At 40.1% G+C, this 15537-nt stretch overlaps 1 protein-coding gene across 2 annotated transcripts in view; it reads left to right on the plus strand.

The window, feature by feature from the left end:
* Nucleotides 1-15537, plus strand: part of RNF38 (ring finger protein 38) — a 200250-nt gene that overhangs the window by 97405 nt on the left and 87308 nt on the right. For both annotated transcript variants that reach the window (XR_004646068.1, XM_034773162.1), the window contains exon 2: nt 1991-2061. Coding sequence is in view for 1 of the 2 variants with exons in the window: in XM_034773162.1 (XP_034629053.1) it covers nt 1991-2061 (71 nt within the window). In the remaining variant the exon portion in view is untranslated. The remainder of the gene's footprint in view (nt 1-1990; nt 2062-15537) is intronic.

Genomic DNA, 15537 nt, shown 5'->3' on the forward strand with positions numbered 1-15537 from the left:
ACAAAAATAAGATGGTTATTCTGAAAAAGTGATAACAGGAGTGGGATTTAGAGAGGTCTTGCAGTAGCAGTCACTTCTGCCTACCTTCCTGTATTTGTTAAGCAGGCTTACAAGCTTTCAGAGGGGTTGTCTTATGGCTGGAGCAGAGGGTAGACTTCAAACCTCTATTAAACACTATGGTTGTGAAATGGCTTATAGCTTGGAGTAGTCTTTCAAAGTGGGAATCGGTGCACTATCCTTCAAAACTACAGCAGGAAAAGAGGGAGAAGAGCGGCTGAAAGAAGTTCTGGGCAGAGGTTCTGCCCAGGAAACAGAGACCACGTAACTTACAGATGAGATTTTTCTGTAATTTAATAACATTTCTTGCTCCGTGTTGGGGAAGAGCAATTTTGGTCCAGTGTTACATGACATGCAGGCTCAGTACATGTATTCATTTGCATGTTAATTGATAACTGTTTCAGGCCTCTAATAATTCTGGTTACCAGGTTGGGTTTTTGCCTACTTTGTTTCTAACATGACTCCGCAGTTCTTCAGACTGCAACTGCTTAAAAAGTAAAAACCAATCAATCATCTGTGCCATCCCAGTGTAGCTGAGAGTCCCAGTTTTCCAGTGGTATAAAGTATGTATCTCTTAACACCAGCAGTTCCTGAAAACTGCTGCTAAAATCATGTTGGAATTGAAGATGACAGGAGGAAAAGTCAAGGCAGTAATCTGAATGGGCTTATGTGTCATGACCTATATGAGAAATAAAACACTTACCTGGATCAGAACAAATTATTTTGGGACTAGTAAACTTCACCAAACTTTTATCCTAGGTCAGTGATCAAAAAGATAATATTTTGGCACCGTAATATGGTATGTTCTGATGGAATAAAATCCTTTTACCATAAATAAATAAATGACTGGGTAAGGCATACTAGAATGATGTCACTAGGGATGGTATAGAAGAGAGTGGAAGGGAAAGAGTTACCCTTGGTTTGCTAAGAGGGTAACTGACAACCTTCATTTGTATTTGTATTTGCAAAATGAATATGTGCTTGTGGGCTTGTAAGTTAGAGCAATGTTTAATAAAATTGGGCTTGCATGTTGTCAGCCACTGTGTTGCATATTTTAATTTGGCTTTGTTAAACTCCAAAAAATAAAAAGGGAACATCAGCAGAGTCTCTTCTCTCAATTTGCTAGGCCAGATTGCTTTAGTGGGGATGTTACTGTGTCCCTTTCAGGGAGGAAACAAATGCATGACATAAATAAGACTTAGCTTGTACTGTAAAAAGATTTAAGGTGGGTTTTTTAATGCACATAAAGGCGTATTAGGGTGAACCAGTAGCTGCCATCCTTCTCATAAACAAGCCTTGTGGTCTTGCACTATTAAGCCCTTGCCAGGGTTGATCTGCACCATAGCCTGCCACATACAAGAACATGGGTAGGAAAGACTTGCACAAAGCTTTTGGGGGGGGAATTCCAGCCTCAACAAGAATATTATCAACAAAATGAGGATTCTCTCTGCCTCTTGGTCCTAGCTAGTCTGTTGTTTGTCTTAACAAAAGGAAGTAGTATATCTCTTCCCCAAAGGGTTAACTACCCATTGTGTTAATAACTGGGTTACCTAGTAGTGGGGGACACTACCTTAACACTATGTGTGTAGCTGTTCTTGACTTATGTTTGGCGTGTGTATTTTGCTGCTTTATGGCATATGTTTGTTTTGGATTAATGAACAAGTACTAATTTTGTTCTGTTTTAAATGTTTAAAAAAGTCTTGGAGAAGATATCTCTGGCACATAGTGAAAAATGTCTCTGCTGCTTATCCCATCATCAGAATTAAATACAAGAGCTGTCTGACATAGATGTTTGGCAGCTAAATCTCTCTGCTGTGTGAAAAAATTTCTGGCTCCTACACTTGTCTGTATTTATTTTTAGTATTCCCAGGGATTGGGTTTCCAATTCTAATTATTTTTTTTCCTTTGTCCCCCCTCCCCTTTTCTCTTGTAGGTAGTACTGGTGCTTCCTTCCAATGCCAGTCAATCCATCAAGACCACATTTGTAATGATGACAGTGACAAGGTGAGATCTGTGTAAATTTCCCCTTTAGGGAAGGTGCATGTCATTCTTTTGCAGATTGCATTGCTTTTATAGACTAATGGTTGTTTTCCAGAGCCAAAAGCTAACTTTATATGAAATACATGTTACAATTTGAAATATCTCTGGTCTTTTATGAAAAATGTATATTTCACTCAAGATGATCTTTTAGTTGATTAAGGAGACACTAGCCTTGTAATCTATTTTTTTTTCTGCTTCCATTCCCTCATTGTTCGCAATTTTTCTGGCTTACCACACTGACACCCACAGGTAATAATGGGTGGTGATTCCCCTATTGGCTTTGTTATATACAGCAGTAATGTCTTATTACTGTCATTTTGTGGCTTGTGAAGTTTGAGCTGGCTTAACATGCTGAGAAGAATATTCCATCTGTGCTGTAGGTTTTCTCAACCTATCTCATGTGTTTTGGAGACAGGAACTTATTTTTTCACACTGCAGCTTCAAAATATCCATCTCTACCTGGCAGTGTGGAAGTGTTTTCTTAACCTTTTGGCAAGAGATCACGTTCATGCACTGGCTTTAAGTTAATAAAGATGTTCACTGGTATTTTTGTTAGAAATGTTTTTTGGGGGGAGGGTTTGGATTAGTTATATAAATGATACATGCTTAGAATACAAAAAGAAAAACTTCAGATTGGATCATTCTCAAGTCAGATTGTTTGGGGGTGTTTTTCCTCAAAAATGTTAATATCCCTTTTAAAGTAAATTAGCTATGGGCCACTACATAGTGGTACTTTGTCATACTTGTAAATACTGTATATAAGCTCCTGATTGGATAGGAGTGGGATGGGAGACTATACTAAATTCAGAGTTTAATTAAATACAGAATTTGGTAGGAACGTCTCAAATCTAGACTGGGGCCTGTTTGCTCAGCTGCATAGTTTAAAGGATATCCGCTAATGTGGTGCTATTATGTACAAGTGTAGACTCATAGTCTTGCTAGCTAGGGCACTTGCATACAAAGCCCTGTCTGTCTTGCTAGTTACATGGCCCTCAGTATAATCTGAGGGCCTGAGTATATGGGCCAATCTTTAGGGGTGTGATACAGGTGAGCCTCTTCAGAATTATGCAAATATGAGACAAAAATGCTCGGCAGAATATGCTAGGATTATCTAAAGATTCCATTTGGTTCTTTAGTCAGCCTGGTTATTTTCCCTGACTTCATTTTCAAAGTTTGTGAGCTTCCTTTAAAACAGTGGCGCTCAAACTTTTTTACGGGTGACCCCTTTCACATATCAGAGGGGTAGCCGTGTTAGTCTGAATCTGTAAAAAGCAACAGAGGGTCCTGTGGCACCTTTAAGACTAACAGAAGTATTGGGAGCATAAGCTTTCGTGGGTAAGAACCTCACTTCTTCAGATGAAGATGACAGGACCCTCTATCCCTTTCACATAGCAAGTCTCTGAGTGTAAACCCCCACTCCCTTATATTTAAAAGTGTTTTTAATTGATATTTAACACCATTATAGATGCTGGAGGCAAAGCAGGGTTTGGGGTGGAGGTAGATAGCTCGTGACCCCCTGAGGGGTCCTGACCCCAGTTTGAGAACCCCTGCTTTAAAACTAAAGAGACATTTTAGTCTGACAGCTTTAAATTCTGTTGATATCTTGTCTCCGCCGCTTTGTTATAGATGGTTCTATCCTTCATGCTGCTGCTGGTCTATCTGTTCTCAATGGGAGTAGGAGAAGGAAGCATAGAGAATGTCCCAGTTTAGCATTCTACAGCTGGTACATTTATTTGTTCTGTGTGGAATCTTTAATGTCCTCTTTGGACCACGTTCACCAGTTGCACAGCCGGAGAGGAACTGACCAGGCTGGAGGGCATTTATAATGATGGAATGACAAAAGAGTGGTACATAGAGGATTCATGTGAGGAGCGGGGAAGGGGAGGCTACTGGAGTTGGAGATGTCTTTCAGTGTCCGATATGCAGCCAGTACTCACCAATGGGCCTACTGGTGCTGTTTCTGTGGGCAGACAATGTAACAGTGGTTGTTTTAAATCTAATGGATCCTGTCATCTCCTTTAGTCTCATAGCTCACTCCTACTTCAGGTGCTCTTGGCACCAAGAGGGTCCGTGGATGGGGAACAGACAGTGGTAATAAAGTTCCTTTTCTGTGCTCCAATGTCTAGTGGTTAAGTTACAGAACACTTCCTTTACATTGCCTCCTCCCTTCTGCTGCTGAAAGTGAGCCTCCAGGAGTGATCACCTCATGGGAGATTACTTAATCTGTAACAAGGAAATGGAGACCAAACTGAAAGATGAAAACATCCAGAGGTAGTTAAAAATGTTAGTTGTTTTAAGAGCAGTTAGGTGTTTTGTTTCGAAGGTGATTCGCTGCTGTTTAAATTGCAGCCGGGGAAGGTAGCTTGTTAGACTCCGAAAGGTTCATAACCATTTCCAAGTCACAGGATGTGAGGCACCTCCACAGCATTCAGGGAAAACACAAAAATATCCTATACAAGATTAGACCTCATGTTGAGTGGAGTAGATCTCTTCCAAAGAGCATGATGAAGAGTGCCATTTTGGAAGTGCCGTGGAGAAACGTTTTCCTCCAAATGACAGTCTTATGCAGTGGTGTCTTTGATTGTTCCTCCCATTTCTAAGCACTCATATGGAACAGTCTGCCTTGCACTTTCTTAGAAACTGGTAATCATGTAGGAAAATGGTTGCTTGTTCAGGACACTTGTGAACACACCTGAGAATGCACATCTGTGCTCTTTTCTGATGTGCCAATGTGTACTGCATCCTCCTTTTTATTTTTACAGGGGGGATGAAGAGAGAGCACTGGTTCTCAGTTAATGGCATTGAGAAGTATGTGTTAAATTTACATCTTTCCTTTGTGTTATAACCCTTCATAGAATTTTTTTATGGACATAACCCCTATTTGTGGTGCCTTTTTTTTTTTTTAAAGTTGGTTATGTTGTTACTTTATCCTTTTTTCATACATCCTCTAGCACAAATGCATGTAAGTGACAACTCAGGGATTTTTGGTTTGGGGGGGGATTTTTTTAATCTGTTAGATTCTGATCCAGATCTGATGTGAATCAGTTTGAAAATGAGAGGCCTGATTGCACCATCATTACGTGGGGGTAACTCCAGTTAATAGTGATAGGAATAGCTCTTGAATTAAGAATACAGGATCTAGCCTTAATTTACAAGCAGAAATACTACTCATAATAGACTGGATACAGAAAGGTGTTTTTATATATTTAAAAAAAAAAAAAAAAAAAGGAATCCCCCAGGATAGCCGGCCACATCTTCAACTTCTGCTAACTAATGCACAGAAGTCTCAGTAAAATCCTACACTGCCCACACTGACATCACCAGTCAGTGCACTATATGAAAAACTTACGGTATAGCAACTGACTGCCAGTTTTGTATGTGTATTTTGCAGTAGCTTCTCCACAAATCCTGGTATACATTTCCTGGAAAGCAGGTGATATAGGAAATGTTCTGTGCAACACACATGCAATGAATGTTACAAATTTAACGAAAATTATTCCCAGGCTTCCAACCCAATTATTTGATTTTTGTTGACTTGGCTACACAGGAATCTTGAATACATGTTCAGTCAGATCAGCAGGAAACCAAAGACTAGAATTTTTCAAGTGTGGCCTCACTGCATTAAAAAATGAATAATTGGCTAGAGCATTATTGGTAATATTAAGAATCTGTTTAACTTTATAGGTTCAAAAAGAAGCATGCCACTTCTCTTAAAATCTTTACTTGAATCTGTGATATACTATAATTTCCTTTTTATATGCAGTTTTAAAATGACTTATGGAGACAAGTCTTAAAATAATTGCTGTTTTGGGGGTGGAGGGGTGAAGTGTAATGTATAAATCAAAGGCCCATTTTTTCATGTTAGTAATGTCTTTGATTCTTAGAATGACTAGTCATTCATATTTAAACCATTAATGTGCTATTCATATAAGAATGATTGGTGTGATTTTGGACGAAGACTGGAAGTGTCGTTACTAAAGAAACAGAATTCTGTAGTCTAAGCTGTTCTTCAATCAGCGCATGTGGGGGAAAATATTGCAAAAAAGAACCTTTATTACAAGAAATGTTGCTGTTTTTGTTTTAAAACCAAACAGTGATGTCCCCTTGGACGCGTAACACAAGAAGAATGTTCTTTACGGTGCATTTCAACTATATTCAACTTGTTTATGGCTATGAAAGCTATTTGTTTTTTTTCTTCTTGCCCTTTATTCAAAAGGATGCACCCCAAGGTAAGATGAAGTGTGTGGTCTCCCTACTTGCAGACAGCTTATATTAGTGAAAGAACAGGACCAACCTGACTTGAGGTTACTTATTTTTTTCGTTGTCTTTGCAAGGGTTTTTGTTTTACACGGTGAAGCATATCATAAAATGCAGCTTGTCATGATCATCCTGGGTTTACTTAAACAATGTAGCATCCAGTCTTCAGAAATCCACTGGGGCCTGGCATGTTGAGGGAGGTTTAATTTGTGTAATGACGTGGAAATATTTAGATATTGGACAATGATTGTTTATTACATATGTGTTTACAAACAAGAACTGTAAGGAATTAAACAAACCGTCCTCAAACCTACAACTTGTAATGTACAAACTCTACTTCTGGGAAATCTCTTGAGACCTGACCCTTCTATCAATCCCCCACTTCACACCCAACTAAAAACAAATAGACTAACCAGGAATAGTGGGAGGGAAAAGTAAAACTGTGAGAGAAATCTGATGCAGGGGTTCTTGCAACAATTTTTTTGATGGCCTCTGGGTGCTGCCACCAACTCTTGCTGGTGCCCGCTCTGACAATTTTTCCTAAAATACTTAATTAACTTTAGAAAAAACAAATAAATATGCACAGATGCATGTCCAAATCATTGTAATTTATTTATGTAGGATTTTTTTTTGCAGACTCAATAATAAAAACAACTGGACCTAAACAGAATAGAAACGCATTTTGCACATTCTTGTCTTTTTTCCTTATTGTTTTTGCTTTTTTGGTTGCCTTCTTATTTTATTAAAGACTTGCTAGCTACTAAGTCTGCTGTGAAAAGTGATATTAACAAACACACATGTCCCTTTTCACAGCAGACTTACTCAACCCTGGCAATTATGGGGACAAATTGAGCCCTGGATGGGGAGGTGGGTACGGAGGCAGCGGGAGCCAGGGGCAATGGGGCAGTAGAGAATGAAGCGGGGCCAGAGGTGATGGGAGGGGTGGTGAGCTTGGGGAATGGAGCCCAAAGCCCCATGGCTGGACCCTGCCACCCCAGGCTGAAGCCTGACCCCCACCACCCCTGGGAAGGTGGGGAACTCATTGGCTGCCTGCTCCTCTAGATTTTGTGTCTCCAGAGAGGGGCCACTGCTTCTTCTCTCCCCCCTCTCCCCAAAAACCACCCAGAAGTCTCTGGCTGCAAGAAAAGCCCCTGGTGGCTGCATGCGGCCACGGTGGCTGCATGCGGCCACGGTGGCTGCATGCGGCCACGGTGGCCGCATTTGAGACATGCTGATCTTGTGGGCCTGCCTGCATTACGGTCTGCTGAACCAGGCCCTAAATAAGGGACAGATCACATGCATACATATGACAATCCCATTGGAGAAATCTGGAAAGCAGCCTTCAGTGTTTTTTCCCTATATTATTTGTTGGTGGGAGGAAAAGAGGTGTTTGGATAAGTTTGCTTTCCGACAGAGAGACACCCTCTTTCCGCCCCTGCCGCCCCCTGGAGAATCCATAAAAGGCAGCGCATGCGCACTCCTGGAGAATCCAGAAAAGGTGTAGGGCAGTCGGTGTACTAGGCCCAGCAGCTGCCTTCATACCTGTTCTGGGACTTCTCTTCTCCCTGAGGCATTAGTAGAGATGTGTTGCTTATGAGGTTTTCTCTCTGTCTAGTGCTGCTCTAGGACCTTCTCCCATTCCTCAACCCTTCCTTTAGGGGGCATCCACAGCACAGAGAAAAACTGCACAAAAATTACTGCAACCTTGCACTGTATTGCCATTTTTGTGGCATGACCCCTCTCATGTCAGTTTGGCAGCAAAGGACCAAGAGACATGGCACCAAAACTTTCAGGCTCTGTGTGTCCATGCTCCCCAGAATCTTCCTGCCTCTTGGTGAAGAGGACAGCAAGTCTTTCTTGTGGAAGAGTCGAAGGCCCTCTCCATTCTCCTCAGTGGCATGTTAACTCTGAAGTCCAGGGAGGGCAATTTAAATGTTAGCATTTACTATTTGGTGCTATTTGCAGTGTAGTTGTAGCTGTGTTTGGTCGCAGGATCCGAGAGAGACAAGGCAGGTGATATTATTTCTTTTATTGGCTCAGCTTCTATTAGTGGAAGAGACAGGCTTTCAAGCTTACACAGAGGTGTGTGTGTGTCCTATTCATTTTGTTAGAAAAGCCCAGCCACTTTGGGATTGTCAGTAGTGTAGCTCTGCTCCCTCCTCAAAGCTGACCCCTAATTGAGAGTATCTAAATGCTAACATTAGGTAAGAGCTATTCATACTTTTCTTAAGAAACAAAGATCTGAATAACAATGCTACTGAAAAACATTACTACAATATTGAAGTCCCAGAAAAATGTGTAGCTTGACAGTAGACAATTTAAGATGTCATAAGTAGTAATTCATCTGTTTTGAGCATATGCAGTAGTTTCAGTTCTTTTTTTCCAGTTAAATATTTGTTAATATATTACTGTTTTGTTGTAAAATACATACCATGAAGAATGTAGAAAGTGCTACACAGTCGGGTTAGCAGTGGAACCTTAACTTTTGCCTTTCCTTACTATATGTGGCTTTGACTGTCCAATTTTAATGTATTAGTGTAGTTTTTTGCATGTTAATATTTCCTAGTGCTTTATCTTGTATAGTTTTTAAGTGTCCTCAGGAGTGGGGCTTCTGACACTTTTTTGGAAACCTTTCCTATAGTAGTATACATCTTATTATTGGAATTGATTATCCTTGTGTCCAGTTAGTCACACTAAATTTTCCCTTCCTTGAGAACAGCATGAAATCCTGTTTTATACCCTTTCATACCACCTGATGAATTTCTCTCCCTCCTTGGTGCCTACATCCTTCAAATATCTAAGATCTTATGTCTCCCAAATGATACCTAATCTTTCAATCCCTCTTCGAGTAAGTTCTCCAGACCTTAAATAACTGTTATTGCTCTTCCCTGCACTTGCTTCAGTTTGTCTATCTTTTGGTACTGAGATGCTCTTAACAGGTAGTTTTCTGGGGGCCATATCTTCCTCATCGTGCATTTTAAAAAAGTGTGGAAATGGAGATTTCACCAGAAAGTTCTAATGTGTCTAATCAAGAATATCCTCCATATTCTACCTGGGTGGAGCAAGGCCAGGGGTTAAGCCAATAGAGTTGTGCATAACTCAGGCTTTGAAAAGCAGTTCAGGAATCCATTTCAGAATCCTAATTTATTAATGAACCTACTTATTTATCTGTAAAATAGGAATAATGACACTTACCCGCTTCCTGTGAGGTGCACTGTGATCTACTGATGAGCAATATATAAATTCTAAGTATTTTTTTTCTGTCTAGTATTACTCTTCCCCCGAATTATCATTGTAAAAGCTCTTCCTGTTCTACTTAACTCATCCTCTAATTTTTTTGCTCCTCTTATCTTTTTCCTGCAAGTCTTAATTGACACTCTATTCTTGTTGGGTTTCCTCTTCCCTTTTCCATTTCCTATGCAGGTCTGGCAGATAGTACTCTGGTATTCATTTATTGATTTGACCCTCTTGCATGCTGTAGTGAACTATTTACTACTGTTGTCATTTTAATTTTGGATATCCTCCACGGTTTTTTTGTTTTTACTGGTTGGATTTTGGAAATGTTACTAGAATGGAGTTTACACACAGATGTAAAAGCTCAGGAGTTTTAATGTTCACCTGTTACCTGTGACCTGGGTTGATGGTTGTATCAGTTGCTGGATGCTAGCTTTGAACCCTCAACAGATGGGAACATAATGGTCTTCAGTAGGTGCTTGCTGTCTGGCAGTGTGTGCCTGAGAATCCTTCTCTGTTACCAGGTGATGATCCTGCTAGAAAATGTTGCATGTTTCATTGACTCTCTGTTACAAGTGCTCCTCACCCTGTCCGAATATAAGGGAGATGGGAGTCACTCAAGAGAAAGAGAAGACCCAGGTTGTGAGCTGAGAGTAGCCAAGAATAGAGAAAAGGCTTGGGTTGTATTTTGAGTTGTTTCATTTTGAGTTCCTTTTTTAATAAAACCAACCCCTAGGATGTTGTTATGCACTATGGGGAAGAGTTAAGGTTGGGTGAAACTTTAACAGAATTTCCTGACTTCTGGGTGATTGAAATAGCATTGTGTGTGTATGTATGTGTGTGTATATGTGTATATAAAAATGTATGTATGTCCAAAAGTCAGGAAATTCTGTTAGTTTCACCCAACCTTAACTCTCTCTATATTTATTTCCCATAAAAGACATGGAGGGAGTTAGTTGTTGTGCCAGACTCTCTGGAAGATAGAGATATGCAGTGTTGCGTAGATATAGCTGTTTGAGGGTTATTTTTAGTTTACTAATTAGTTTCTGAAGCTCACTTCACTTTACCTATAATATAAAGAGTTTTTTACTGAAAGAAAGTGGGAAAATAACTGACAATGCTGTTTGAGCCCAAGTTCTATGGCCCAGTCCTGTGGATTTTGAGCACCCCAAATCGGTGGATGCATGTAGTATGCAGGACTTTTTTTGTTTCTTTTTGTTTTTTGTTTTTAAGAAAATGGATTTGATAAAGAACAGACCAAGAATGATATAGAAAAACATTTAAAATAGTTTAAAATCCTACTAACTACCAGGATATTTCCCCTCCACCACATATACACTGATTTTTCTTGGAACTGCTTGAGTAAGAACGTGGCAATCGAAGAGTAACATTTACCGATGTGAAAAGAAACCTTGAGGGAAGAAAAAACATTTGTCTTGAAAGAAATGATGGAAGACTTGGAAAATGAGATTGTGTCTATAACAGTAGCTTCTGGCACCTTATGTCTTCACTTGACTTATTAAGTGTTCTGACATTTCAGTACAGTGTAGTGCTGAACTATTTCTGTCCCATAAAATGACTTGGGTCTGTAAATGAAAAGGCTGTTTTGTACATCTTTCTAAATTAAATGACTTACCTGTGTCAAAGAGGCAGGTTTCATTGGCTTGTGCTTTGAAAGGTGAAGACATTTTTAAAAATATTGTTTAGTAATGTTCCCCGGGAGTGGGAGGATTAGGAAATATTGTATATAGCTAGTGAAAATTACAGGGGATTTTTTTTTTTTTTTTTTTTTTTTACATTAGACTGAAGCACATTCAACTTTTGGTATGTATTCTGCAAGAGGCAGGATGTGCATGTCTTGGTTTATTGATCAATATGAACATCTTTGTATTGTTGTACAATGCTTTCCTGAATGGGAACGTAGGGAAATCGATCTGTTAAGTCAATGTTTCCCAAAACTTTTGAAAGCTAAGCCACCTTTCAAGAAAACTAAACCATTCTCATCCTCACATCTTAATTTATACATCATCTGCATCCTCTCAGCTAGTCCTTCAGGCTCCACAGTTTAGGGAACACTGACTTAAATGCTCCCATGCATCTGAAGAAGTGCGTTTTTTACCCATGAAAATTTATGCCCAAATAAATCTGTTAGTCTTTAAGGTGTCACCGGACTCCTCGTTGTTTTTGTGGATACAGACTAACACGGCTACCCTCTGATACTTAAATGCTCCCAGTTCTCATAGCTCATTGCTGTGTTCTTCATGCTGTGAATCAAAATGATGTGATGCCAATGGATTGGAGGGGATGTCCCAACAAACCATCATGTGGAATACTGCATTGTGAGAAAGGGGAACAAGAAAATGTGCTGCTGTGGAAACTTGGAAGTCTAGACTGACTTAGTTTCATTTCACTATCCATGCAATCAGAGCACAGATGTGCTTTGATACGATCAGGTGCCTATTGATTCAGCTCAAAACCCCACTAGTCGAGTCAGTAGAAGTTACCTCTTTATAAGACAATGTCAGTTATCTTATGTAGCTCCCCTTCTTTCTTCAGGCAGCATTTTGAGATCTAATTATATTGGGGCTTTAATTTTGTTGTTTTAGGAACGGTCTCTGGTACTTTATTCTCCCCTTCCCCGAAAGTCCCACAAATATGTGGGGAAGAGAAACAAGAATTTGAATGTTTACACATTAGCTCTCTCTTTTCCCTCACTTGTCCCCTTTGTCAGGGACTGTCGGGGAGGAGGTCAATATGCAAGATTGCTGTGGTTTGTAAATGTCAGAGTATTCTAGAAGTTAAAAAAAATGGAAACCCCCCCAATAAACCCAGTAGGTTGGGAGAGGTGGGGAGGACCATTAAATTGTCACAACCCTGCTTGGAGGGGAATAAGCAGTTTCTCTGCAATGTCAGGTCAGCTCCTTGCCTTCCTGGTGTCCATTGCATAGTACAGCCCCCTTCCTCCTTGTCTAGCATAGGTACCACTGGTTCCCATTGAGACTGGCAGCAGCACTACATGGTGGCAAATGCTCATTAGCAGCTGCAGGGGAGTCAGGTCTTGCAGAGAGCTCCCTGCAAGGTTCTCCATCTCCAGTCACCAGAAAGGAGTTGAGGGAGAAGGCTGCCTGGCCAGCTGCCAGGCTGCTATAGAGTGTTGGGAATGCAGGAGGAGTGAAGCATGAAGTCCAGCAGCATTCAGCTGGGGAGAATGACTGGAAAGACAGGCTTAAAAAAGCCCAATCACTGTGGCAGCAGGCTGGTTTTAAAGCCCTGGTGTTGATCGTCAGTGGCTGCTATCAGCACTCGTTACTTTGCACTACACCAATACTCAAGAGAGGAGTCCCTAACCAGAGGTCACCATCCGGCATCTTGGCAGTGACTTGGGAAAATGCCACCGAGCAAGCAGTGATGCTCTCTTGTTGCACAGTGGTCAGCCTTTATCTGGTTGACCTGAAGAATAGACTTTAGGAGGGCTTCAAAGAAGCAATGATCTCAAACATTTTGTTGGTTTCTTTCCAAAAGGACACTTCCTTCCTTAGGTCAAGTGGGGAGACGTGTCTGTCAGCCATTTTTTCACAGCTACCTCTTCTTCAGTGTAAGAGTAGAGGGAAATAATAGCTCTGCCTAATAGAACAGTGGAATGGGGGAATCTGTAAATCAGACAGGAGCAAGAAAATAGCTTTTTGCTGTGAGATTATTTTTAACTACCCCCAGAAAATGGTCACAGAACCGGAATCCATCCAATGCATTTGCTCTCTCTCCCACAATTACTTTCTGTGTTTAATTTTTACAAATTATATGGGTACCAGTTAGAGAAATCTGGAGTCAGACCTTCACTGAGAGTACTTGAAAAGAACCCTTTCCACTGCACCACGGATATTGAGTATTATAATGGCTACGGCTATCAATGCCTTAACCAAAGATTGTAATGCTATAATCCTTTGAATGTAGACAGTAGATTGTCATTACTTCAGAGATTTTTTCCCCATAATACAGTGGAAGTGAATGAACAAGTATTTTGAATATACGTATGGACTTCTGCTCTAACTGAAGTTTCTTTTCCACCAAATCATCCCTAGTTCCTAGATTCTCCATCACTGACAATTATTAAATCAAGATTGGATGTCTTTCTAAAAGATCTGCTCTAGAAATTATTTTGGGGAAATTCTCTGGCCTGTGCTATACAGGCGTCAAACCTGATGGTCACAATGGTCCCTTTTGGCTTTAGAATCTGTGAATAGCTAGACTGGTCCGTTGCTCGAGTCTAGGGAAGTAACTGTTACTGTACAGACACAAATGAGTTCAGGATTCTTTACTGTGGTGGGTTTGCTGCAGGATGCCAACTCCGTAATAGAAATCCTTCTGTTTACTTCAGTGGATGTTAGATCAGGACCTCAATTTTCCAAATGGAGCGGGTCTACTTTTCTGAGGTATAAAACCAACAAGGAGTCCGATGGCATCTTAAAGACTAAGATTTATTTGGGTATAAGCTTTCGTGAGTAAAAAACCACTTATTCAAATGCAACAGATAGGTCTGAGGTATGTCAGTCTCATGCAGAGCAAGGGATCTGGGTAACTAATGGTCTTGTATTATTAATCATTGCTGGAATTAGGTTGCTAGAACAAGGGAGGTCACGCTCATTGGTCCTGATTCAACACAAAAAATATCCATTTTCCACAGCATCCAAGCTAGTTTTTTCATTTTTGGAGGAATAGGGAGGAACTGACCTTCTGTAGCATAGCATGGATGTTGGACATTTAGCAGGAAATATCTTATTCAGCATAAAACAGAAGATAAAAAAAGATATGCTACCAAGGAAAAAGCTTTAATTTGCTGAATCTTTTGGCTCCCAAATACTGGTGGAGGATGTGGGATCCACTTATACAAAATGTTTGGAAAAAACTAATCTGGATTGATTTAAATGTCAAGTATGCGTGAAGGGTATCATGATTTTCTTCCTCTGTTACATTTGCACACTTTCTACCTTATGGAAAGCCAGAGTAATCTAGTCTGATATTTCTTGAGCTCAGACAGCTTTTTTGGATATATTATTTCCTCTCTGTGATTGACTATAGGTTTTGGTCAAAGCACCAAAATGTTAAGTGGTTGTCCCACTCTCAAAAAAGACACACCAACCTTCCTCCCCATTCTTTACTTTATTCACCCTGAACGGGGGGAGAAGATGTTAAGTGTTTTGTTGTTGTATTGCTTATTTCTGGCTAACCCTGGGTTTTGCTAGGAGGACCGGTTGGTTACCCATGAGTACATTCTGTGCCTCTAATCTGTCCCTATTGTTGTCATCTTCTGTGAATCATGACTGCCCATTTCAGTTATCTTCTGCACCTGCATATGCTCTTGCACCAGTACAGTGCACTGAAGCAGACTGTAAAAGAGAAAATGCTCTCTGTTTACTGTTCTTGATGGGTAGGAATGGCATCTGGTACTTTCCTTTATCATCATGCAGCTTTAAGCCTTTTTTTGAAAAAGGTACCAGAAATCAGCTCAAACCCAAGGTCTCATTCTTTTGTCTCTTGAAAGACAGTTGCTACCTTTGTGCCTTGCATGAGCGATTCCTAGTAAACTCTGGATATTAATTTTTTGAATCAAGCTGAATATATGAAGTTGACATTCCTTTCTGTAAAAGTGCATTTACGCAAGTGTGACTTTTTTTCAGTGCAGATTAAAATACTTTTTTATTGTTTTTGAGGAAGCCTGGATCAACTTGAGGAGTCTTTAGTACTATTCCTTCCAAAGTTTTAAAGGAAAAAAGCTTTTTCTGCTATTGTATTGTTATCTCCAAAACCTTCTTCTATACATCCTTTTGTAGTGGTTGTCTACCTCCATCGAATGCCATACTTTGATAAAACCATAGTCCCTTTGGTAACTTTTTAAATGTTAACTTTTTTTTTTAAAAGTGTAAGTTCCATGTGTGTTTCTCAATGACTTCT

Source organism: Trachemys scripta, chromosome 6, assembly GCF_013100865.1.
Source record: "Trachemys scripta elegans isolate TJP31775 chromosome 6, CAS_Tse_1.0, whole genome shotgun sequence".
Lineage (NCBI taxonomy): Eukaryota > Metazoa > Chordata > Testudines > Emydidae > Trachemys > Trachemys scripta.